Below are 27876 nucleotides of genomic sequence, written 5' to 3' on the forward strand. Positions count from 1 at the left end.
CTGGAGTCAAAGTAAGTCACCATCAACCCCAAGGGACTGCCCAAGAAGGCAGCGGTGTTTGTTCAGAGGTGAAAGAGATAAAGACCAACAAGACAGCCTGAGGTGCAAGTTTCCCTTTCAAGGAACTTTAAATACACAGAGAAAACTACCATATGAATTTTAGTGCAATTTCACTTTGTTTTACTTTATAACTTTAGTATTTATAATTATCAAATAATGCAGTTTGTAAATGTTGAGGCTATTTGTTTCTTTGTTATTCAGATAAATAAATTTAAATAGAAACACTGTAATCTTAGATATCTAAGAACAAACATACTTAACTACAATAAATCTACAATGCAGATTTTTATTGAGGGTTTCACATGTTAATAAAGAGCGATGAGTTGTTTTGTGTTCTCTCTCCCACAATTCAATTTGTGGTGACTAGCTATCCACGCATTCCCACCTCTCCTCCCCCCACCCCCCTATGCTGTATTTTAGACTTTGTTCTTGCAATTTGTGTGAAGGCACTTAATTTATGAACAAGTTAGGACTTGTAGTCTTCTTGTTATGGTCCTGAGACTTGGATCACCTCAATGATCCTTTCACTTGCAAGGTGAAATTATGTTTGCACAAGAAAATAGGAGCAGGAGTAAGCCACCGTGCCCCTCCTGCCTGCCCTGCTATTCATTATGATCCTGGCTGATCCAACCAAGGTCTATTCAGAAATGGTTAGTGATTTCATTATTAAAAGAAAGATGACCAGAGGTAATACTCTTATAGTGAAATTAGGGGAAAAAAAGGACTCTATTAAAGATTTTGCTGGATAAGTACTACTAGAACAGGTCAAGTAGTAATTGCTGATGTTTTAAGCCAGTGAGCTGCATTATTTTTTTTGTGTCTCTGACATCTTGAAGCATTTAAGCTTGCAGTGGACAGCTGTAGACTTGAATTTAAGAGCTTCTATAAATTATATGGCAGAGCTTATATGAAATGTTTTCTTAAGAAAGTGGCATCTTTCCAAAATGAAATTGAAATATCCACAGAGCTTTACAATTTGAAGCACAGCCAATGTAATTCAAATCACACTATACCCAGAAATGATTTCGCAAGCTCATCTCACAGAAAGAAGCTTTGCTTCCTCTATCCCTCATTAATTTTAATGGATGAAAAACCATGGGGTGTGCAGTTACATTTGCACAGCTGAGAATACGAACACAAGAAATGACTCACATGGTAGTGACTGTGTTAATCCTTGTGGGGACCTGTACTATAGCACGTTCTGTACTGTGGCCAATGCAAGGTGTAAATTTGAAATTGATGTCTGCCAGGAGGAAGTGGGTGAACAACCAGAGCCGCTCAACTCTTTAGAATTGCAGGCTTTCCTCAGTATCGATCCATCCTGTGAGAATATACACTTGCATGGAATGAAATTGGGTGAGGACAGCCCAACTTTTTTTGATCCCCCATTCAGGCCAGGTAGCCTGGGTGACATCAGATAAAAATGTAGGATAGATAAGAATAGCTTTACTCCGATGCCCATTTCCAATCATTAATATCTAATTTGACTTTGCTATGATGTCCATGGAGGTGTGAGTAATAGCTTATTTCTACCACAGTTAAATGGTTTTGGTTTACACATGCACAATGGTCACTTGAACTATTGCCTGGAAGTCTGCCAGGATGTAAAATTAAACCCCAAACTGACCAAGTCCAGTCTGAACCCAACCCAAGCCCAGGTATTTATGATCGATTCCACATCCATGACTTCACTGTTAACTTCTAGAGCGTGCAGCCTGTGAAGGCAAACCTGCAGTAGGAGTGGAAGAGTAAGATAAATGCATATCCAATACAGTTGTAGTTACCTTGAAGGCATCTTTGTATCATCACACATGATACTTCATTACTTTGAGTGGAGCTTTGGTACAAAAATGGCATCTGCAGCACACATGTACCATTGTGGAATGAGCTTTCTGGATGTTGCATTTGAGAGGATGCTTGTACACACTTGCTGAACACTCAAAGTATTTATAATAGAGCAAGTAAATTGTGATATCAATCCCCGTGTAAAGCCAATTTGAACCATTTCTATCTTTTGCAACTCAGCTTTCTAGCTAATACTCTTAAAACACTTCATTCATTCAGCAGCAGGATGTACCCCATCCACCAGTGTTATTGAAAGCAACTATCTGCTTTTCATAATTATGCTATTGGTTGATTTCTTTTTGATATTACCACACTAATTTTTAATTTATCATGGGATATGGATATAACACAAACAGACAAGAGCAATTCAGGACAGCAGATTTCCTTCCCCATGGGATATTTGTATATGGATGGCATTTGATTGCCACTTCAGTAGTTTCATGATTACTAGGGTCAGATGCAGCAATTTAAAGCGGACTGCTTTTGGAAGGCCACAGTGAACATACCCACGTTACACATTCACACATCTCCAAGGTACCTCAGCATTAATGCTGAGTTCTTGACCCTGCTGCCTACTTCCCAAACATGTCCTGATGGCTATACTAGCTTTTCATCCCAAACTTACTGAATTATTTACATTTACATTCCACAATGCTGCAATGGGATTTAAACTCATCTTCAGGTTGAATGCCTCAGCTTGTGGCTACTAGTGTTGTATGCAAACCATAACCCTTCAAGAGACTGTGGATTTCCAACGCTGTTTTCAGTTGCAAAAGTCAAAAGGGAGCTGTGTGGCAGATACCAAAGGACTGTATTCTGAATTGAGCCATCTGTACAAACCTGTTATTCCATGACAGTTGCTTTTTCCCTGCAGTACACAAAAAGTAAGAGAAGGAGCAGCAACTTTATGGGAGGAAGGAGGAGGGGAAGAATATCTCTCTTCAAGAGGTTATATCAGCTGGTGAGTAAATTTCCTAGCTAAACCTCAGTGAAGGAAAATGTGCATTCATAAAGTTGTCCTCACTGAAATCTGCCAATGTACTGGTATTCCACTTAACACCAACCTGCAGAGTGCTAATTCATGTATGGCCCTTGATCTTGGAGTCCGAGTACTCATAAGAACATGAATGATGGAAAAATGGAGGGCTACGTGAGAGGGAAGGGTTAGAAAGATCTTAGAGCAGGATAAAATGTCGGCACAACATTGTGGGCCGAAGGGCCTGTACTGTGCTGTAATGTTTTTGTAGAACTATACAACACTACAGCACAGTACAGGCCCTCTGGCCCACATACCTTAAGAACATTCTAAGAACATACCCTCCTTGCACTTTAAATATAAAAAAGGTTCGTCACTGAACTTGTTACCGAAGGGAAGACTGCACAGATAAACAAAGAGAGGAGAACAGCAACTTCTATGACATCCAAAAGGAGGCGATGAGAGAGACTGTAGGATCAGTGGTCGTCTGTCAACACATTGAACAAGTATCGACAGTCCCCAGCAATCCCCATGCTCACAGTGTCACCCTATACCGCAGTGCTGAGTAGCCCACCATCCAACCCTGCCTGCCCTATGGGCAGCCATTTTACATTGCCTCAGTGGCTCACTCCGCACCGAGCTATGGGGCAATGAGGTCATTTTAACCATTTCATTGCCAGCAGAGGGCTAAGTACTCATCCAGGCTCCAGCCACAGCAGTGGAGAGGGTGGACTTGCGCAGGTTCCCAGCACCAGGCTGCTCTCAGTGATGCCTCTCTAGACATACAGTACTAAATTAACCCTTTCCTCACTCATCAGAGTCATAAAGAGTAATATAGCATGGAAGCAGGTCCTTCAGCCCAACTCGTCCATGTCAACCAAGGTGCCCACCAAGCTCGTCCCATTTGCCCGCATTTGGCCCATATTCCTCTAAACCTTAACCTTTCCCATCCATGTGGTATCCAAATGTCGTTACTGTACCTGCCTCAACTACTTCTCCGGCAGCTCATTCCATATACGCAGCATTCTCTGCATGAAGAAATTGCTCCTTCAGGTCCCTTTTAAATCTTTCACCTCTCATCTTAAACCTACACCCTCTAGTTTTCAGTTCCCCTTCCTTGGGGATAAAAAGTCTATATGTATTCACCCTATCTTATGCTCCTCATGATTTTATACACCTCTATAAGGTCACCCCTTAATCTCCTACGTTTCAGGAATAAAGTCCTAGCCTGCCAGCCTCTCCCTATAACTCAGGCCCTTGAGTCCTGGTGGCATCCCTGCAAATCTTCTCTGCACTCTTTCCAGTTTAATGTCTTTCTGATAACAGGGCGACCAAAACTGTGCACAATGCTCCAAGTGCAGTCTCGCCAGCATCCTGTACAAGCGACATTGCTCATTCCTAGCGCACATCCTGAGCACCAAGGGACGTACCAGTGTAGACCCAACCATAACCTCAGAGGAAGGCAACGATTACATTGCGTTGATAGGAACAAACTTTAATCCATTTAGCTCCTTCAAGGTTGGAGCTGGGCATAGTTGCAACATCTCATAGTTTACCATCCGTAAACTAGATCCGTAAGATATGTAATCTTTCGAAGCACGTAGCTCTGCAGGACTGCAAGGTGACATTAACTTCAAGTACATTCCTCTGTAGGCACAAATGCTCTTTGTAATACAGAACCAAAACAAATTATATTTGCTTAATAGCAATAACAAAAATGCTGGAGACACAAGGAAGACTACAGATGCTGAAATCTGGAACAACAACACAAAAAGCCCTGGAGTAACTCAACAGGTCAGGCAGCGTCTGTGGAGGGAAATGGACAGTGGATGTTTCGGATCGAGACCCTTCATCAGGACTGGAGAGAGGGAAAAGCCAGTTTCAAAGGGTGGGGGGAGAGGATGGAGCAAGAGCTGATGGGTGATAGGTGAAAGCCAGTTGAGGGGGGAAGATAGGCAGGTAGCGGAGGAGGAGAGCGGGAAAGGGTGCGAAAAGATGGGAGGTGATAGGTGGAAGTGACAAAGGTTGAAAATGATGGAATCTGATGGGAGAGTACACGTGAACCACGGAATAAGGGGAGGTGAGGAGGGGAAACAGAGGGAGGAAGGTGTGAGTGATAGGAAGATTGAGGAGGGAGGGGAGAGAAGGAGGGGAGAGGGCAGGAGGAGGGAGGGGGGAAAGTGGGAAGGGATAGGGAGGGGAGGGGGAGAGAGGGGGTAGTGGGGAGAGGAGGAGGAGAAGGAGGGCAGGGGAGGGGGAGGAGGGGAGGGGGGTGGGTGGAGGGGGGAGAAGGAGGGAGGGGAGAGAAGGGCAGAAGGGAAGGGGGAAGGGGAGGGAAGGGGAGGAGGGGGGGACGGAGGAGGTGATTGAGGCTGAGTGGGATAAGGGAAAACAAAAGTGGGGGGCAGAGGGGAGTGGTTACTGGAAATTAGAGAAATCGATGTTCATGCCATCACGTTGGAATTCTGAATAGTCTCCAAGCTCTACGTTTCACAATTTTTATATTCCGAATTTTGTGTTCTCACTCTGGAACCACCCAAAGTGCATAGCTTTTATGTTCTTTTGTTTAGGTTCTCCCTCTCTAATCCTTTGGTTTGGTGACTCATTTATAGTTTACTATCGTGGCTTCAGATTATCAGAGCTGTTCTCCTTGATTTATCCATCATTCCCCAGTTTCAAAGCAACTTATTTTCTCTCTTTTTCTGTTCTGATAAAGGGCCTTTGACAAGAACATAAGAAAATCAGAGCAGGAGTAGGCCACCAAGCCTTTCAATCCTGACCCACCATTCAATATGATCATATCTAATCTACGCTGGCCTCAACTCATCTTCTGTGCCAGTTGCCTATAACCCTTAATTCCTCGATCTTTCAATTATTCATCTATCTTCACCTTAGATATTCCTTATGATCTGGTTTCCATCATCCCTCTGGGGTAGAGAACTCCAGAGATCAACTACCATCTGAGAAAAGAAACTTCTACGCACCTCAGTGTTATGTGACCGCCCCCTTATCTTGTAACTATGTTTCCAACATTTCCTTTTTTCTTAAATTTCAGATTTCCAGCATCAGTGCTTTCATTTTTCATTTCATGGTGAAGACCCATTAGTTTTCTTTTCCAGGCTGTACTATTAAATCCTTCATCTTAGTCCTCTGCAACAGACTTCACCCACGTCTTCACCATACAGCAAGCTAACGCCTGCATTGTCCTCTCCTCTTCACAGGCTGCGAGAGGGGAGTTTGCCAGTGAGTGTAGAGCAAGGGGTGATGTTGCTTTCCTGAGAGCTGGTGCTTCAGCTGTAAGATATGCCCAGTCAATGAAGTGGATCTTTTGTGCCTGCTGGTCCTTACAATCAAAACAGCATGACATGATGAAGTGTCTGATTATCATTCAATGAGCATATGCTAACCACTGCTGATTATTTTTGTGTTCATTTTTTTCTGGGCTATTCAACTTAGTCCTTAAAAGCATTTCTGTTATGTTTATATAATGCATCAAAGTCTTATAAAATGGTAGGCTGCAATAAGATTTGTGTGTGATACTCATATGGAACTCCAGAGCTTTCTATCACAGTTATAAAGCCCTTGAGAGTAATTTTCATTAAGGAGTCATAGAGATAATGATGGCAAATACATGACAGGTTTGTGCAAACCAACCCATCAACAAAACTGGCAATAGAAGTCAGTACTTGTTTGAGCTTTGAAGTAGATCATAAAGAGTCATAGACTTAGAAAGAGGTTAAAAAATGGAAGACTTGCATTCAAACCATGCCTTTCCGTATGTCCTAAAGCACAGCTCAGCCAATGAAGTGTTTTTGATGTGAAGTCACCACAGCTGTAATGTAGGAAGGAATAATGTGTTAAGAGATGTTTTGAATAAAGGCAGCAATGTTTCTCCCTGATAACTCCAATCAGTCACCCCACAGCACAGCAAGTCTTTCCAGACAATCACAACTTAGTCGCAGTCCAGAAAAGCATAATGTTTGATCTTTGATTTTTTTTTAACCTGTTCTCATCTGGGTTGGCAGAAAAGCTCAGTAACTTCGGGCTACCAGGGGAAAATTTGGTAAGGTTGCTGCCACCTGCTAGTTGTTATCTAATGATGTTTGCTGGACATCTCTGTAAGTAAACCTTGAGAAACAACAGCAGTGGGTTTGGCATGACTAAATTCTGCACTGACTTTTTTTTGGGGGGGAACCTCTTCTGATGGGGGTCCTCAAACAAGGACCTCTTCCCATGCTGGTTAATGAAGAAAAGCAGTGAATTTCTCAGTTTCCAGGACAGCAGTTATTCCTCAACCAAGACCACTGAAACATAATAACTGGCTGCTGATGTAGCAGAGGGCTTTTCCCTCTGTAAACTGACTGCTACATTGCAGCAATAATTTGATACAGCACTGAGGGTCACTAAAATTACTAATGTGCTTTCTTTTATCCTTTTGATTTTATTTGATAAGCTGGTGGCAGGTGGATTTTGCCTTTCTTTCTGCATTTTCTTTGTATTTCACTTGCTCCTCCTGTCTCGGTTAATCAACTAGCAGTAAAATACTCATCTTTGCAACCCAAGGTTGTGAGTTTAAAGCCTCCAATGCTAGGGTTGCTGATCACTACTGAACTATTTATCTCCCACATACTTGCGTAGGTGGAAGTAAACAACCAGTGATCATATTCAATCGTCGCCAAGATTCCTTTCTAATTTGTACCAATAAAAAATAAGTAATGTCTTAGCTTTTGCTAAGAATTCTTTTCCCTGGAACATAAAGTTATGTGCTTAAACCTAGTCCAGAACTAAATTCAGTCAGCAGAGAGTTCTCTCACTGCTCTAACCAACATTCCTTCCTCAACTTATAACATTAAAAAAGTAACTGGCCATTCATCATATTGTTTTTTGTTGGAAAGTGTGCTTAAAGATGCTATATGGACATTTTGCTGATGTGTGTACAATGAAGGGTATAATCTATTCCTCAGATCAAAACTGCTCAACACAAATGATATGATCATTTGTTTTATTAAGCATTAAGTTCTAATATTAGATAAAATTTGGATTAAACAATGTAAATAATTTAAATTTCTCAGTGTAACATCTACTTAGATCTATCTACATTTCTTTATTCAATCCTTATTTACTCACATCTATCTCTAAAGTAGCTCTCCAGTTCTTGTGCCATCTTGCTGTCCCAATGCCTGCTTCCCTGTTCACTATTCCATGCATCTTCTCCTTACTTAAAATGAGCAACAGATGGACAAAGACAAATGTGGCAGGCATCCCACAAAGGTTCAAATGTAGGAGGAGAGGAATGGAAATATTTAGACCAACCCTGAACAGTTCCTAGAATGAAAGATACCCCAGCGATTACTCCAAGTCAGAGTTAAAGCAGATTCCAAAACTTAAAATCAGTGAAAGGAAATTTAACATTTCAGGTCTGTTGCAATATTAAAGATGCAAAGTGATGAATATTTTACAATAGGTTACTTAACAGAAGTTTCTTTAGCCATTGAGTTGCACAGACCAGGATGGTCAAGGTGTACTTTGCATTTTTTTTAATATATTTTCCTACTTGTTTCTCTTTTCCAGTCCTTAAGGTCCAATCCTGTGCTGGGGCACAGCTTCATAATTGCTGATCCCCTGTAGTATTTTGCCAAAATTGCAATTCTCATCTTTGAACAATGACAGCAAGGGCTGGACTTCTTTGCCCCTGCTCCTCTACTGCCTTGGGGCATGACGTCTGCTCACCTCCATGTCCTTTCACACCTTTGCTTTAGTATTAAGTTCTGGGCAAAATCAGCTCAGTTAATATCCTGGGGTTTATAACCACCAGTTGGAGCTTCAGTGAGAAGCCACACTGAAAAGTTAAACGCCCCCTCAATCAAATCTCATCAATGCCCTCTCATCTGATGTATAACCCACACCAGAGATATAATTCCTCTCCATTGCCAATGAACCATTGTGAGACCTTCAGTGCTACCCAATATCACTATAGGTCCACAGCTTAAATAGTCATAGGGTCAGAATATTACTTTTTCCTTGTGACATTATAACTACTCCAAAACCTAGGCTGATGAATTTTGCTGAGCAAGAAACAGGCTGTAGTAAAGGGTCAACCAGAATAGGGTGTTTGCTATTTCTTCCTGTGCTTTTCCTGGTAATTGCATGAGTAATAGATTGGTAAAACAAAGGAAGGAAAGCAAAAATAAACAACTAATTCTCAGGTAGGCAAGCTGTTTCTTGTTGGAGCAACACACACAATGGAAAAGTGACAAACTGGAGGAACTCAGCAGGTCAGGCAGCATCTATGGAGAGAAATAAACAGTCACCGTTTCGAGTCGAGACCTTTCATCAGGACTGGAAAGGAAGAGGGCAGGAAGAGGTGCTTTGTTGGTGCCTCTTTGACCATTAAATTAAAACTCTGATAATCTCCATCCGACGGTTTGAAGTCCGAATGGTTCAGCATTTGGCTCACCAGTTGATGTTTGCCATGTTCCCTGTCTATTCACAAGAGCCCCGGTCTCACACTCCCCATTCAATTGGTGGCACAGTGTCACAGCTAGTAGAGTCACTGCCTCACATCACCAGAGACCTGGGTTCAATCCTGAGCTCGAGTCCTGTATGTGTGGAATTTGCAAGTTATCCCTGTGATGTGCGTTTCTCCATGTGGGTTTCCTCTAGGTGCTCTGGTTTCCTCCCATACCTCATAGGCATTCAGGTTGGGAAGTTAACAGGCTGCTATAAATTGCCCCTAGCAAAATGAGAACTAAGTATGTCACTTTTCCACAGTATTTGGGTGAAATTTGCCTGCAGAGGCACCACAACTTGAAAGCCGGTGTACTGAAGGGTTTTTAACACTGCAGATGTTATAGTGAGGTTGTATAAGACATTGGTGAGGCCAAATTTGGAGTATTGTGTGCAGTTCTGCTCACTTAACTATAGGAAAGATATCAGTAAGATTGAAAGAGTGCAAAGAAGATTTACTAGAATGTTGCCGGGTCTTCAAGAGTTGAGCTACAGGGAAAGATTGAACAGGTGAGGACTTTATTCCTTGGAGTGCAGAAGTATGAGGGGAAACTTGATAGAGGTTTACAAAATTATGAGGGGTATAGACAGAGTAAATGTGAGTAGGCTCTTTCCACCTAGGTTAGAAGAGATAAGTATGAGAGGACATGGCTTTAGGGTGAAAGGGGAAAGATTTCGGGGGAACATTAGGGGGAACCTCTTCACTCAGAGAGTGGTGGGAGTGTGGAACGAGCTGCCATCTGACGTGGTAAATGCGGGCTCACTTTTAAATTTTAAGAATAAATTGGATAGATACATGGATGGGAGAGGCCTGGAGGGTTATGGACTGGGTGCAGGTCAATGGGACTAGTGGAATAAAGTTTCGGCACAGACTAGAAGGGCCGAGTGGCCTGTTTTCTGTGCTGCAGTGTTCTATGGTTCTAAATGAAAAGTGAATCAGGAGGAATATACAACAGGTTATTCAGTACTTCTGCTCATAGTTAAATTTAACCTGCAATGATTGCTAATGCTCCTTTGGCAAGTCAGTCCAAGAATCAGCATTCCCCAGACTCTTCTTGTGACCACTAATGTCAGATGCAATTTCCTCACAACTTAAATGGTCTGCCAAGAGAAATGGTGAATTACCTTCTGGGTGCAGACCAGTGGTTGCACGACATCCTTGCAACTTGAAAACCCAACTTCAAATGGGAGAAAATTGGAAAAACACATTGTAAATATTCCAAAATTCAATTATGAGAAAAAAGGAAAAATTTGGGCAGAAGGAAATGTTTGATTGGCATTCTGAATCTGTTGTGGATAGTGTGAAGACACTGGGATTTAACTTTGTTGTAGCCTTGAGACAATTTTCATACCTTCTTCTTTCCACAGTTGGTCCCGTCTGCTGCAGCATCCAGTTTAGATCGACAAGAGCCATTCAGTGAGCACCAGAGTGTTTGACAAATGTTCTGTCAATACAAAAAAAGTGTTATTTATTACGTGTTAATTTCTAAGATTTATCTGCACTTAATAAGTGATAGATTTTATCCCGCCATATGAATTACAAAAGCCTGGAAACTATGCCAAACACTGGTTAGGTCATTGCTGGACTATCATGCTCAATTCTGGGCACCACATTTTAGAAAACATGTTCAACAGAATGGAATCACAAGTAAAAGACTTCAGTCATACATCAGGACTGGAACAGCTGCAGTTGTTCTCCTTCAGACATGGAACGTTAAGATAAAACTTGATGGAGATGTTCAACATAGCAGTGATGTTGCCTGGGATGGAGCCTTTCAGTTATGGGGAGAGACAGGATAGGCTGGGTTTGTTTTCCTTGGAGTGAATGAGGCTGAAGGGAGATGATATTCAATGAATGTACCTGATAGGAGCATGGACAGATTAGATAATAGAAAACTTTATAAGTCAAGTTTATTGTTGTCATAAGCATAAATACACAAGGTATAAATGCCATGAAAATTATTGGTATTGTTATTGGTTTATTATTGTCACTTGTACTGAGGTACAGTGAAAAACTTGTCTTGCATACCGTTCATACAGATCAATTCATTACACAGTGCAGATACATTGAGTTAGTACAGAGTACATTGAGGTAGTACAGGTAAAATTAACAGAGTACAGAGTAAAAATATCACAGCTACAGGGAAGTGCATTGCAGGTAGACAATAAGGTGCAAGGTCACAACAAGGAAGATTGTGAGGTCAAGAGTCCATCTCATCTTATAAGGGAACCGTTCAATAGTCTTATCACCGTGGGATAAAAGCTGTCCTTGAGCCTGGTGGTATGTGCCCTCAAGGTCCTGCATCTTGCTGCAGCAGCACAGTATTTTACAAGACAAGGACAAACATGTTAACATAAACTTAAATTAACATAAATTACACATAACTTACACATGTGCAAAATAAACAACAAAATAAATGTAACGACACCAGTGAAAGATTGAAACTGGAAAAAAAAATAGTCCGAGATGGTGTTTTCAGGTCATTTCAAGAACCTGATGGCAGTGGGGAAGAAGCCATTATTGAACCTTGAGGAGTGGGTCTTCAGGCTTCATTCGCCACAGCAGATGTATCTAAAACTAAAGTGCGTAGGTTTAGGAAAAGGGGGAGAAAGCTCAGAAATGATCTGAGAAAAAAGTTTTTCACCAAGAGGGTGATTGGAATCTGGAATACACTGTCTGAGTGGGTGGCAGAAGTGGATACTTTCAGATTTATGAAGTATCTCAATGGGCAGCTTAATTGACAATGCATAGAAGGGTTCGGCCCAAGTGCTAGCAAATAGATGAGTATAGACGGTTGGTTGGTGCGTGATGGGCCAAAGGACCTGTAAGTGTGCTTATGATTCTAATAGAGTTAATAAGGAAAAAGTAATGGCAGAAGAGTTCATTATCAAAGGACTTCCTCCTTCAACTTAAATCAGAGTCATAAAAACTGAAGAGCATTCAGGTTTGATAATCTAAAACCTGCTTCTAAGACATAGAAGCAGAATTAGGCCACTCGGCCCTTCGAGTCTGCTCCACCATTCGATCATGGCTGATTTATTTTTTCCCTCTCAACCCCATTCTCCTGATTTCTCCCCGTAACCTTTGAGTGCCCTTACTAATCAAGAACCTATCAACCTCCACTTTAAACATACCCGATGACTTGGCCTCCACAGTCACCCGTGACAATGTGTTCCACAGATTCACCACCCACTGGCTAAAGAAATTCCTCTTCATCTCTGTTCTAAAGGGATGTCCTTTTATTTTGAGGCTGTGCCCTCTGGTCCTGGACTCTCCCACTACTGGAAACATCCTCTCCACATCCACTCTATCCAGGTCTTTCAAAATTCAAAAGGTTTCAATCAGATCCCCCCTCATCATTCTAAACTCCAGCAAGTACAGGCCCAGAGACATCAGACACTCCTCATACATTAACCCTTTCATCCCTGGGATCAATCTCGTAAACCTCCTCCGGACCCTCTCCAACGCCTGTTTAGATGTGGGGCCTAAAACTGCTCACAATACTCCAAATGTGGTCTGACCAATGCCTTATAAAGCCTCAGCACTACATCCTTGGTTTTATGTTCTAGTCCTGTTGAAATGAATGCTAACATTGCATTTGCCTTCTTTACTACTGACTTGACCTGCAAGTTAACCTTTAGGGAATCCTGCAATAGGACTCCCAAGTCCCTTTGCACCTCCGATTTCTGAATTTGCTCCCCATTTAGAAAACAGTCTACGCCTTTATTCCTTCCACCAAAGTGCATGACCATACACTTGCCTACTTTGTATTCCATTTGCCACTTTTTTTTCCATTTCCCAACCTGTCCAAGTCCTTTCACAGACTCCCTGCTTCCTCATCACTACCTGCTCCTCCACCTATCTTTGTATCATCCACAAACTTGGCCATAAAGCCCTCAATTCCGTCATCCAGATTATCAACATATAACGTGAGAAGTAACAAAACCAACACCAACCCCTGAGGAACACCACTAGTCACCTGCAGCCAACTAGAAAAGGTCTCCTTTATTCCCACTCTTTGCCTTCTGCCAATCTATACATGCTAGTACCTTTCCTGTAGTACCACGGGCTCCTATCTTGTTTAGCAGCCTCATGTGCGGCACCTTGTCAAAGGCCTTCTGAAAATCCAAGTAAACAACATCCACTGACTCTCCTTTGTCTATCCTGCCTGTTACTTCCTCAAAGAATTCCAACAGATTTGTCAGGCAAGATCTCCCCTTAAGGAAACCACGCTGACTTCGGCCTATGTACCTTCATGTGCTTCCAAGTACCCCAAAACCTCATCCTTAATAACGGACTCTAACATCTTACCAACCACTGAAGTCAGGCTAACTTGCCTATAATTTCCTCTCTTTTGCCTCCCTCCCTTCTTAAAGAATGGAGTGGCATTTGCAATTTTCCAGTTCTCTGGAACCATTTCTGACTCTAGTGATTCTTGAAAGATCACTACTGATGCCTCCACAATCTCTTCAGCTAAATCTTTCAGAACACTGACCAGTTCATTTGGTCCAGGTGACATATCCACCTTCAGCCCTTTCAGTTTTGCAAGCACCTTCTCCATAGTAATAGTGACTACACTCACTTCTGCCCCGACTCTCTCGAATTTCTCACACATTGCTGGTGTCTTCCACAGTGAAGACTGAAGCAAAATCCCGATTCAGTTCGTCTGCCATTTCTTTGTTCCCCATTATATCTTCTCCAGTGTCATTTTCCAGCGGTCCAATTTTGCCTCTCTTTTACTCTTTACATACCTGAAAAGACTTTTGGTATCCTCTTTTATATTATTGGCTAGCATGCATTCATATTTCATCTTTTCTCACCTTATTGCTTTTTAAGTTGCCTTCTGCTGGCTTTTAAAAGCTTCTCAATCCTCCAGCTTCCCACTAATTTTTGCAATATTGAATGCCCTCTCTTTTGCTTTTATGCTCTCTTTGACTTCCCTTGTCAGCCACGGTTGCCCCACTCTCCCTTAAGAATGCTTTTTCTTCTTTGGGATGAAAAGATCCTGCGTCTTCCGAATTACTCCTGGAAACTCCTGCCATTGCTGCTCTACCGTCATCCCTGCTAAGCTCCCCTTCCAATCAACTTTGGCCAGATCCTCCCTCATGCCTTTGTAGTTATCTTTACTCAAATGTCATACCGATACATCCGATTTTAGCTTATCCCTCTCAAACTGCAGGGTGAATTCTATCATCTTATGATCATTGCCTCCTAAGGATTCCTTTACTTTAAGCTTCCTTATCAAATCTGGTTCATTGCACAACACCAAATCCAGAATTGCCTTTTCCCTGCAGGACTCGACCACAAGCCGCTCTAAAAAGCCATCTCGTAGGCATTCTACAAATTCCTTCTCTTGGGAACCTGATTTTCCCAATCTACCTGCATTCTGAAGTCCCCCGTGACCACCGTAACATTGCCCTTTTTACATGCCTTTTCCATCTCCTGTTGTAATTTTTACCCCACATCCTGGCAACTATTCAGAGGCTTGTATATAACTCCCATCAGGGTCTTTTTATCCTTGCAGTTTCTTCACTCTACCCACAAGAATTCTGCATCTTCTGATCCTAAGGATCAGATGTCATTTTTATCCTTGCTAAGGGTTTGATGTCATTTTTTACCAACAGAGCCGCCCCACCCCCTCTGCCCACCTGCCTGTCTTTTCGATAGGATGTGTATCCTTGGGTGTTTAGCTCCCAGCTGTGATCTCCTTTTAGCCATGACTCTGTGATGTCCACAACATTCTACCTGCCAACTTCTAATGCACTATAAGCTCATCTGTCTTGTTTTATATACTGTGTGCAGTCAAATACACCTTCAGTCCTATATTCACCACCCCCTTCTCAAATTTGTCTCCATGTTGCCTGAAGTTAAATTCTCATCCCTTTCTAAACTTTCTGTCTTATTCTTTATTCTGGAGACTTCAGTAACCTCTCCTGCGCCATCCTTCCCTTTTACTTTATCCATACTTGTCCAATCCGTTGAACCCACCCCCTACTACTTTGTTTAAAGCCCTATCTCTAGCTCTAGTTATGCAATTCACCAGGACCTTGGTCCCAGTGTGGTTCAGTTGGAGCCCATCCCATTGGAACAGCTCCCTCCTTCCCCAATATCGATGCCAATGTCCCACGAATTCAAACCCACTTCTTACACACTGATCTTTGAGCCATGCATTTAACTCTCTGGTCTTATTGACCCCGTGCCAATTTGCACATGGCTCACGTAACAATCCAGAGATTATTACCTTTTTGGTTCTGCTTTTTAATTTAAGTCCCTACCTGCTAAGGTGATGGAAGCTGATTCAATCAACACTTTGAACAGTATTGGATAAATACTTAAATAAATGTAACACAATATCTAGAAGAAAGCATGACAGGAAAAAAGCAGGGTGTTGGAATAATTGAGCAATTCCTTCTAGCAGCTGAAACAAGCACGATGGTCTGAATCTGTGTTGTATCTTCTATTATTCTATGTACCTGAAAGTTGTTGTCAAAGGAATGACTCAGAGTAAGTTATTGCTTTGAAACCATATTAAAAAGAGAATTTTACATTGTCATTCATCATAAACCAGTGGGCCAATTCATGTTATTTTGAAGCTAAATACAAATTCCTGTGATTGTGTTGGCTTAAGAATAACAGCCTGCATTTTTTAAGAAAACTTTTAGCATAGTAAAATGTCCCAAGGTAGACACAGAATCTGACAAAAAAAATTAACACAGAGTCATAGTGGCAGTCATTAAGACAAGTGATTAAAAGCTTAGATATCAAGGGAGGTTTTAAAAAGTAACTGCAAGGGAGAGAAAAAAAGGGAGATGGCTGCCAAGGTTCAAGGAGGAAATTCCTAACCCAAAGATATAAATGTCAGTAATACTGAATCTTAAATTATTTCCACTCAGAACTATGTTCCTATTCACATATTTACATTCTGTGCAAATGCACATAGACTAATTGATCATAACAAAGTCACAGCGACACACAAAGCTCTGAAGGAACTCAGCGGGTCAGGCAGCATCTACGGATTATAGTGCGTTAGAAATATATATTCAGCATCTATGAATCAATGTTTCAGATCGAGACCCTTCATCTGGACTGAAAGATAGAGCTGGTACAAAAAGGTGGAGCGAAGGGGTAGAGTAAGAGCTGGCAAGCGATAGGTGAATCCAGGTGAGGAGGGCTGATAGGCAGATGGAGGAGGGCAGAGTGGGAACAGCGCCAGAAGTTGGAAGATGGTAGGTGGAAGCAACAGAGGGCTGAAGATGATGGAATTTGATAAGGTAGCAGAGGAGACAACCACCGAGAAAGGATATTGGTAAACAGTTTGCCTTTCACTCTCTTCAACATAAAATGGAATTGCCACAGTAATGACTCAATCAAGCAGCAAATTTCAAGACTGAAAAAAATAGATCTGTATTAAAAGATTGCTGTCGAAAGGAAAAGACATGCATTTGGTTTTGCAATTGCAAATGTTTTGGAAGATTATTGCCCAGCACAATTCAAACAATGAATTCCCAGCACAGACCAGGAATTCTCCTACAATTCTCCCACCACCAAAATTTCTCCAGACCACCAAGGATGAGAAGCTCCACATGCAAATCGGTACTATCTTTCTTCATATCAATACTTATTTTCCCTGTTCCTCCATTTCATGCTTGTCACTAGAGGTCAAGCTAATTACCAGGTGCCTCCATAGCAGACTGCAAGGACACTAGAGATTGCAGATGCTGGAATCTGGAGCAACGCACATGATGCTTGAGGAACTCAGCGGGTCAGGCAGCGTCTATGGAGGAAAATGGATAGTCAACATTTTGGGTCAGATGAAGGGTCTGGACCTGAAATGCTGACTGTCCATTTCCCTCCATCGACTGCTGTTTCGGGTGCTGTTGCCATTCAAACCACAAGACCACGACATGAAGGTATGCACAGGGATTGTTTGCTCTACTTTATCAAAGCAGGAAACGATGGAAGTGAAAGTCTCGTCATTTGGTGGCTGTAATTAATCTCAGCAACCGCCACTACTCCTGATGCTTTTAATATTTAGTACTGCATCCAGCAAGATACCCAGAAAAAATTCTTTCTTTTATAATAGTCCAATTCTTTGAAGTTGAAAGGCATCCTTACACCCAGGGGATGTGATCAAAAATTTGTGTGTGTGCCAAAAAACATGTGTGCATGCGTGTGTGTGTGTGGATCTAGATGTGTTCTATATTCTCCATTCAGAATGATCAAGAGGTATCTCAGGCTTTGGGTCCTGGAAAGCTCCAATTATCCTCGGAACTTTTAGGAAGTAAAGACTGGGTTGCTTCTTGACAGTTCTCTCACACGTCTTAACCTCAAATCCTTTTGCTTACCAGAAGCAAATCTAATTACTTTTTCAAATCACTTGTTCTCTCTTCTTCAAAGGACATTCCTAGTTACTTATTCAATATTATTTATGGATGCAACGACTCTGCCTTATTGGCCTTTTTTCTCTAAATTTGCACACCGTAATATTCAAACCTTCAACAGAATGAATGTTTTTGTATGAATTCTGTCAAATCCTTTAAGGCTCTAGAATAATTCAACGTAGTCACATCAGACTATCATTTTCCAAACCAACTGAAGTAAGTACGGAAGATATCGGCTCTCTTTTCCGGCTTTTCCACCAAGGCTTCTGGCATGTTCTCAGCTGTTCAAAGTGTTACAATACATGCAAATACTCTCATCACTTGCTGCAGCTCTCTAAGAGATGCAGGCTGCCTTTCAGTAACACTTAATTTAGACCTCTTAGCAATATGTGCAGCCAATGAACAGTGCCTGATTCAGGTGATAATTATCGGATAGTGACGACTGGATGAACTTATTGCAGTGCCATGAACAGGCACAGTCTTATGTTTGCCCATGACCTTATTCCATTTCTCACCCCCTGGTGATCTAAGATTAAATCATTTCAAGGTTTTTTTTTAATCATTCTTCCATTTAAAATAATCAACTTCATTTTATTTTATGGGTTCAAATGTAACACTTAAGAGAGGTTTGGATGGGTACATGGATGGGAGGGGTTAGGAGGGATATGGTCTGGGTACAGGTAGATGGGACTAGGCAGAAGATCAGGTCAGCACAGATTAGATGGGCAGAAGGGCCTGTTTCTGTGCTGTGGTACTCTATGACGCTATGAAAGGTGCATCAATTTAATGAAGTACATTCCAAGTATCTATTTCTCTACTGGCACTCTTAAGTTTGATCTGAGTCAAGAGATTTATCATGTTTAGCACAGATCTGTTAAAACAAGCATTTAATCACATTATTTTATCTGGTAGGTCAGTCACTGTCAAACAAAGCCCATGTTTGAATGACTGCTACAAAAGTCAAAGTTGGTATTTCCTGTATGATCATTCTGCAATATCCCCCTCACACTCTTTCATCTCTCTCAACCAAACTATCCTCTTCGCCTTCCATTATCCAACCCTGGTGATGAAGCCAAGTAAAGTTAGCTCTAATTTTAGCCAGTTTGAGACTTATCCTTGTTGCATCCTCTTCTTCTCTAGATTTCTTCGCCTCTCTCAACCACTTCACTGCCCTTGTGATTGACTGGAATTCAGTCTCAAAAGAGCTACAATTTTCAGAAAAGCTTACCATCGACCTCAACCCCTCACAGAATGTAGTTCCTCTTGCAATTTAGGACTCCGTTGGTATCATTCCAAAAGTTATTCAATTTAGTAATACCAAAAGCATTGGTGTGTTTAAAAAATGTAAATTTCATGATATGAAAGCTACCTCCTCACTGCAGACAATGTTAAGCAATCTGGAAAACTTGAATCTGAATGGATCTGTCTGCCAATGCAGCACAGCTTTCAGAGAAATTACAGTGCAGGTAGACATTAAGGTGCAAGGTCACAACGAGGTAGATTGTGAGGTCAAGAGACCATCTTATCGTACTGGGGACTGTTCAATAGTCTTATAACAGCGGGATAGAAGCTTTCCTTGAGCCTGGTGGTATGTGCTTTCAGGCTTTTGTATCTTCTGCTCAATGGGAGAGGGGAAAAGAGAGAATGTCTGGGGTGGGAGGGGATTTTGATTATGCTGGCTGCTTTACTGAGGCAGCAAGAAATGTAGACAGAGTCCATGGAGGGGAGGCTGGTTTCCATGATGTGCTGAGCTATGTCCACAACTCTCTGCAGTTTCTTGTGGTCTCGGGCAGAGCAGTTGCCATACCAAGCCGTGATGCATCTGGATAGGATGCTTTCTATGGTGCATCAATAAAAATTAGTGAGGGTCAAAGGGGACATGCCAAATTTCTTTAGCTTCCTGAGGAAGTAGAGGCACTGGTGAGCTTCTTGGCCATGGCATCTACGTGATTAGACCAGGATAGGCTATTGGTAATGTTCTCTCCTAGGAATTTGAAGTTCTCAAGCCTCTCAACCTGAGCACCATTGATGTAAACGAGAGCACGTGCACTTCTCAGAAGACAACCTGCCCACTGTAGCTAGCCATCTAAAAAACCTGTCCTGGGCTGCTTCCAACGTCCTTCCTTAAATTAGGAGTAAAAACACTGTGCACAATACACCAGATGTGGTCTCACCAATGCCCTACATTATTGAAGCAGAACTTCTGAGTTATGGTATTCAGTTCCCCTAGTGATAAACATTAGTTAGCTTTACTAATTACTTGCAGTGTCTGCATACCTTTTGTAAGTCATGCTCCAGGACACTCAGATCCCTCCACATCCCAGGATTCTGCAGCCTCTCACCATTGGGGTCATAAGCATTATTTCTATTTTCCATCCAAAAGTGGACAATTTCACATTTTCCCACATTATACTCAATTTGCCTGATCTTTTCCCACTCACTTAACCTGCCTACATTCCTTTAGAGCCTTCTTGTATCCTCTTCACACACTTTTCTATCCAAATCTGTGTCATCAGCAAATTTGGCAACCATACCATTCATGTATGTGATGTCAGATTGGATACTTCAGCCCTCTCAAAAGCTACAGCACTGAAGTGGAAGAAAGTCATCCTTGACCCAACGGTCTACCTAAAAAGTCACATGCTCTGTGTAAATACCACTAAGCAATGACTTTTTAAACTTCAGTTACTTGACCTCCATGAAATAGTTAATCAATACTTGTTTGAAAAATGAAAAGCTTCAAAGAGCAAAAGATATAAACAAACTATTTTCACATTACAGAAGGATAGATTTACAATAAAATCAGTGATATATGAACTAGACAAGTCTAAAAGGGACTTATCTAGTTTACATATAACTGATTATAAATATGAGATGCAATATTAACACAAGAACAAGGAGTGGGTCACCTGGCCCCTCCAGTCTGCCCTGTCATTCAATATAATCGTGGCTGATCTGTCCCAGGCCTCAATTCCTTTTCTGTGCCAGTTCCCCATAGCCTTCAATTACACGATCTTTCAAAAATTGATCTCTATCAAACCTTAAATACCTCCAGTGATCTAGCTATCACAACTCTTAGGGTAGAGAGTTCCAGAGATTCACCACCCTCTGCAAGAAGAAATTCCTAGGCACAGCAGTATTAAATGACCGCTCCCTTATCTTGCAACTAATTCCCCTTATTCAAGTCTCTCCTGCTCACAGAAACATCTCAACATCTATCCTATCATGCCCGCTTAGGTTCTTAATTGTTTCAATAAGATCACCCCTCATTCTTCTAAACTCCAAAGAATACAATTTATTAAGTCGCTTGTGATAGGATAATCCTATCATCTCAATTAGCCTAACGAATCGCTTCTGGATTGCCCGCAATGCCCCCCAGTATATTCTTTCTTTCATCAGGAGACCAAAACTGCATTGCAGGTGTGGCTTCACACAACCTTGTACAATTGTAACAATACATCAGTAAATGAAAATAAAAATAAAAACTACAGATGCTGGAAATCTAAAACAGATTCTCTTTCCACAGATGCTGCCTGACCCAATGAATTTTTCAAGTATTCTCTGTTTTTATTTGTAACAAAACTTACTCTTTTTTTTAACTCCAGTCCCCTAGCAATAAAGGCTATCTGTCTCCTGAATTTCTTGCTGCACATGAAAATGGAGGAAATTGGGACCAACTGCGTGGCCACCATGGCCAATACACAAAAAGTGCTGGAGGAATTCAGCAGGTCAGGCAGCATCCATGAAGGGAAATAAACAGTCGACATTTCAGGCCGAGACCCTTCATCAGGACTGGAAAGGAAGAGGGCAGAAGCCAGAATAAGAAGGTGGGGGGAGGAAGAAGAGCACACGCAGGCAGGGGATAGGTGAGTTCAGGTGATAGGTGAGTTCAGGTGATAGGTGAGTTCAGGTGAGAGGGGGAAGATAGTGGGTGGGGAAGGGGGAGAAGATGTAATAAGCTGAGAGGTGATGTGTAGAAGAGGCAAAGGGTTGAAGAAGAAGGAATTGGTAGGAGAGGGCAGTGGACCATGGAATAAAGGATAGAGGAGGGGAGTAGAGGAGATGGGCAGGTCATCAAAGCGGTGGAAGGGATGCCATAGGAATAAAGGGGGACAAAGGAGTGGGGGAGGAGGGGGAAGAAAAAGAAGGGGTGGGGTTATTGGAAGTTGGAGAAATCAATGTTAAGGCCATCAGGTTGGAGACTCTCAAGGTGGAATATGAGGTGTTGTTCCTCTAACCTGCATCTGGCCTCAACGTGGCAGTAGAGGAGGCCATGGATAGACATGTCAGTATGGGAATGGGATGTGGAATTGAAGTGGGTATCCACCGGAAGCTCCTGGCTGTTGCAGCGGATGGAGCGAAGATGCTCGACAAAGCGGTCACCCAATCTGCATCAGGTCTCACCGATGTAGAGGAAGCCGCACCGGGAGCACCAAATGCAATAAATAACACCCTCAGACTCACAGGTGAAGTGCTGCCTCACCTGGAGGGATTGTTTGGGACCCTGAATGGTGGTGAGGGAGGAGGTGTAGGGACAGATGTAGCACTTTGTGCGGTTGCAGGAATAAGTGCCGGGGGGTTATCAGTGGCGAGGGACATGTGAACAAGGGAGTCGCGGAGAAAGCCGAGAGAGGTGGTGAGGGGAAGATGTGCCTGGTGGTAGGATCCCGTTGGAGGTAGCAGAAGTTGCAGTGAATGATGTGTTGGATGCGGAAGCTTGTGGGATGATAGGTGAGGACAAGGGGAACCCTGTCCCTGTTATGTCGGAGGGGGGCTGAGGGCAGACATGCGGGAAGTGGAGGAGATACGGGTAAGGGCAGCATTGATGGTGATGGAAGGGAATGGAAAGCCTCATCAAGGGAACAGATGAGGCGGAGGCGGAGGAACTGGGAGAAGGGGATGGCTTCCTTACAAGTTACAGGGTGGGAAGAGGTGCAGTCAAGGTAACTGTGGGTCAGTGGGTTTGTAGAAGATGTCTGTGGTTAATCTGTCTCCAGAGATGGAGACAGAGACATCCAGAAAGGGGAGAGAAGTGTCGGAGATGGACCAAGTGAATCTGAGGGCAGAGTGGAGGTTGATGAAATTGACGAGCTCAGCACGGGTGCAGGAGCCACGCTACATTGAACAGTCCATGTTCCAAGCCTACACCAGTAACGCCCCCCCAACTCTTTCACACCTACCTCCTGCCTGCGTGTGCTTCTCCCCATCCCCACACCTTCTTATTCTGGTTCTGCCCTCTTTCTTCCCAGTCTTGATGAAGGGTCTCAGCCCGAAATGCCAACTGTTTATTTCCCTCCATGGATGCTGCCTGACCTGCTGAGTTCCTCCAGCACTTCTTGTGTATTGCTCCAGATTCCAGCATCTGCAGAATTTCTTGTGTCTCTGGGGCATTGTGGTCAGCATGGACTCATTGGGCTGAAGGGCCTGAATCGGTGCTGTATTGTTCTATGACTCCATAAAAACTGAGATCCCTCTGTATTCCACTCATTTTCAGTTCCTCCCCACCTATATAATAGTCTGTCTTTTGATTCCTCCTACCAAAATGCCTGATCTCACACTTCCACACATTAAACCCAATTTAGAAGACTTTCACCTACTCACTCAACCTATCTGTATCCTGCAGATCCCAAATACCCTCAGTATAGCATGCCCTCCCATGTATTTCCAAATCCAGCAAACTTTGGCATCTCACATTCTGTCCCAAACAATCTGCTGGAGGAATTCAGCAGGTCGAGCAGCATCTGTGGGGAAAAGGAAGTGTAGACGTTTCGGGTGAGACCCTGCATCAGGACTGAGAATGGAGAGCCAGTAAAACACTCTGTTTAAGTATTGTGTAATTACCCAGTTACACTCCACCCCCTTGTCCAAGCCATTACTATATATGGTAAATAATTGAGGACCAAGAACTGATCCTTCAGTACTCCATTTGTTACATCCAGCCTGAAAAAGACACACTTATTCTGAATATCTGCCTTTATTGTGATAACTAATCTTCAATTCATATTAACACAATTCCCCCAATACTGTCAGCTCTTACTTTGTGCACCAGTCTATTATATGGTACAGATAAAGTTGAGAATTAAGTCCATGGAACATCATGCTACACATTCCAGTTTTACCAAGTCTACTAATGAAAATGACATGAAATCACATTCAATCAAATCTACAGACACTGTCATCCCTTCTGACTCTCAAGCTGCAAATTTCCATGACAGACTGAATGATGGCTTTGTAAATCACAGCAAAGGAATCTACCCAAAATGTATGATATAACTACAAGTTATCAGTTTAAAGAGAATGTGTGTGATCTGATCTCAAGCAGTTTTTCAGTAGAAGCCCCAAGCTCTACATACTGCTGATAGTTGATCTGGCAGCCAGTGTGTCAGACGTTGGGAGCTATAGATATTGCAAGGTCAGATCTGTGTGATAATGACAAACCTTCTGATCATTTCTCTCAATCACTCCCATTTAGTACTCAGACCAAAGAGCCGGATAGGTCATATTACTCAATAATGCTGCTCTATAATCAATTTTGTTTTTTCTAATTTAGTAAGAAAATATTTCTAACATGTAAAATTAAAGCATAAGTAAAGAAATATGAAATATGATACAAGATATCACACAATGAAATGCATCTTTGCGTAGTGTGTTCTGGCGACAACCCGCAAGTGTCGCTACGCTTCCAGCACCAACATGGCATGCTCACAACTTCCTAACTCGTACGTCTTTGGAATGTGGGAGGAAACCAGAGCATCCGGAGGAAACCCATGCAGACATGGGGAAAACGTACAAACTCCTAACAGACAGCAGCTGGAATTGAACCCGTGTCACTGGCGCTGTAACAGTGTTGCGCCAACCGCTACACTACTGTATGTGCTTCTGGATTACATCCTATACTTGAGAGTGTAGTTCAATAAGCACATTAAAATTATATGAAAGAGGGAAGGCTCCAATATTTATAGGAAGGTGAGGATGATGGAGAAATGGACTGGGGAATGAGGATTGGGGAGGGGAGGGGAGGGGAGGGGAGGGAAGACCTGGGCTGGAAATCCACAAATGCTGGTAACACAGAGATCTTGTCAAAATTAATGGAAGGAAATCCTCAGCAATGTTTTTCTTCCTTTCTCGGCAGGCTGAGGGGATGGCTTGCCGACCAGTTGTCAGGCAGGAAGACAATTTCTGATCCACAACAGCAGGAGGCAAAGAGTAGAGTAGAGATGAAGATATTTTGAAAATCACGGGTTGTGGAGGCTTCAGATCAGTCATGAGAGGTCCAGATCATCGGACCAGGTGGGGTTTGAAAGGCAGAGGCAGAAAGGCCTTAGGATTAATAAGAAGGGCAGCCAGTTGCTTAAAGGGCGGTGAGAAATCATGTTTGCTCCCTGCCCACAATCAGCACCAGGAAGTCATTTATCAGCAGGACCAGCCCCTTTATGCCCAAGAATTAGCCTAAACCCTAAAAAAGCATTCTGAAGATGTTAAATCTCAAAGTTCATTACAATTTGAATAAGTGAGCATAAGTAACCTTCATTGGTATATTTAATATAATCATTTATTTATTAGTCACATGTACATCGAAACACACAGTGAAATGCATCTTTTTGCGTTACTGAGAGTGTGCTGGAGGCAGCCCGCGAATGTCGCTACTCTTCCGGCGCCAACATAGCATGCCCACAACTCCTAACCTGTACGTCTTTGGAATGTGGGAGGAAATCGAAGCACCTGGAGGAAACCCACGCAGACATGGGGAGAACATACAAACTCCTTACAGACAGCGGCAGAATTGAACCCGGGTCACTGACACTGTAATAGCATTACGCTAACCACTACACTACCGTGCCGCCAATAACTCTTGAGATGGTTTGGTAGTGGTAGTGGGGCTGGGGAGTGTGCGTTTGGGAGACTTTGGATTTTGAGACTTTAACTTGTTGAGATAAAACTCCAGCCAGTAGTCTGAGGTGACAAGCTCCAGCTTAATCACTTCAGAATAATGCATTTTGTATGGAAAATTGAGGTAATAATTGCAAACATTTAACTTTAAGTGGGAGCAAGGCAAGTACAAACTCAGGACCTTAGGGTAATAGTTAAGGCAGAGGTGGGAGTAGACATAACTGGGAGGCATTCTTACTAAGCACAGATTAAAAGAGTAAAGCTGGATTGATATATTGTAAGTGCACTTTATATTACAAATATCAAGCTTTATGGCAGGAAAAGTGATCGACAGAGCTGATGCAGATGTGTCAGTTGGAAGCTCAAATGTTAGAAGTTGAGTTCAATGTGTTTCTGCGACTATGCTCAGCACCATCAACCATTTTTATGCTTTGTCTCTAAGAAAAGTACCTCTATATCATTTACCTACCTTCTTGGGTGTACAAAGCATTATAAGTTTTTTGGGTTTTCTTCTCTTCGTATGTTGCATTTCTCAAACCTAAACATGTGCCTCTAACTTCCTCAACCCTGTAAAAGTGCATAGTTCTACATTGCTGCTGACATTGTAACCACAAAGTGAATGAGTTTCCCAGCTCTACGACATGCACTGTTGCCCTGTTTAGATGCTGATTTAATGATTTTGTTCCCCGACTGACAACAAAGCACTGTTCGCTGGTATGGCCTTTGGGCTTTACTGTACTTTTTTCTCAGTGCAGTGCGCTGACAACGCTATGAAAATTAGCTGCTGGAATACTTCAATTGCATTGCATTGAGGAACTAGATATGGCAATTTAAATAATAATGCCAGGTTGAGCTCTTCAATCAACCAACCACTCCTCGGTCCTGCAATCCACTGTAGGTGCATTGCTGAGTAACATTTAACAATAGAGATTGTTTTCAAGAATGAATTTCATTTATTTCAGTTTTAACCACATTTCAACTTAACCCATGATTAAAAACAACTTTACATTTTATCAACAACACTAGAATTTAAAAATTGTTTTCTGTGAATACAATTATTCATGTCAGGAACATTTGGCACCCCTTTTAATATTTGGACAATTGTATCATTCCAATTCTTTTAAGTATAGGTATTCTCTGGGTTATGTAAGGGTTCCGTACCTGAGAACTGTCCACAAACTGATTTTTCAGTACGTCAGAAGTGAAAGATTTCAATGAGGGTCGATTAACATGAACGTTTATTTATTGTCTTCTCATGTGTACAATGGTATAGAATCAGAGTGTCCAAAACCCAATGGCTCGTTTTGATGGCCTTAAAGTATCAATGGATGTTACATTGTTTGATGAAGTATTTTACAAGCAACAATAGAAGACATTGCTTTGTCAGTTTCCAAAGCAAATCACTTAAGTGGCCTCACACTGTGATTGTCAGTATGTATTTTTAAAGACAGTGGTGTCAGTTTAATTTCTCTGAAAAGGTTACGTGTAATCAGCTTTTTTTTTCTGAAGACTGATTGCCTTTTGAATTAACTAGCTGCTACCCCTCTTCCATAACTTCTGAAAATGTTTGTATTTCTGTAACTAATTTCCTACCTTGATTTTTTTTTAAATTTATGGGAGAACTTGCATAAACTTGGAGTTCTGCATGTCACATTTTCCGTAACCCTGAGAGGCCCTGTACATTCAACCCTCGCTATCTTCTGGTGTGCAACTTGCTATTCTGCTTATTTGTCCCAGGCCCCATCACAATTTTTTTTCTAACAAATATATCGGTTTTCTACAAATACATAACACTAGAGGCAACATATTGAGCAGTTTTCAAGAAAAGCTGGAGATCTCAGTGGCTGAATTCAGCATGAGTTTGAATGTGATGCCATAATCTTATCCATTTCCATCTGCCACTCATTCTCAATTACAAATACTCTAGGGAGTTACTTACATCCATTTCCTCACAGAAGGTAGAGTTGGGTCCGTACTGGAGTTGACATTGATGATCGACGTCATACAACACCCCTGGAGCAATGGTGGGAACCACTAATTCCTGTTTAGTTGGTGGATCATTGAGACAGAAACCCCAGCCTCGACTGTGGATAGAAAAACAAAAAGAGCTCATTTGTAGAATGTTTAATGAATGGTAACATCTGCAGGCATAAGCCTTAATGCCCAGTCTACATTTTCAGCCAGCAAACTTCTGGAATTAGAAGTGAAAATTGACA

At 42.1% G+C, this 27876-nt stretch overlaps 1 protein-coding gene across 1 annotated transcript in view; it reads right to left on the reverse strand.

Moving 5' to 3' along the window:
• LOC127580526 (A disintegrin and metalloproteinase with thrombospondin motifs 12-like) overlaps positions 1 to 27876 on the reverse strand; it is a 391205-nt gene that overhangs the window by 127638 nt on the left and 235691 nt on the right. The window contains exons 9-10 of the mRNA XM_052034119.1: positions 27600 to 27744; positions 10741 to 10833 (exon numbers count right to left, since the gene is read on the reverse strand). Coding sequence (XP_051890079.1) covers positions 10741 to 10833; positions 27600 to 27744 — 238 coding nt within the window. The remainder of the gene's footprint in view (positions 1 to 10740; positions 10834 to 27599; positions 27745 to 27876) is intronic.

The sequence above is a fragment of the Pristis pectinata genome, chromosome 2 (genome assembly GCF_009764475.1).
Source record: "Pristis pectinata isolate sPriPec2 chromosome 2, sPriPec2.1.pri, whole genome shotgun sequence".
Taxonomy (NCBI): Eukaryota; Metazoa; Chordata; class Chondrichthyes; order Rhinopristiformes; family Pristidae; genus Pristis; species Pristis pectinata.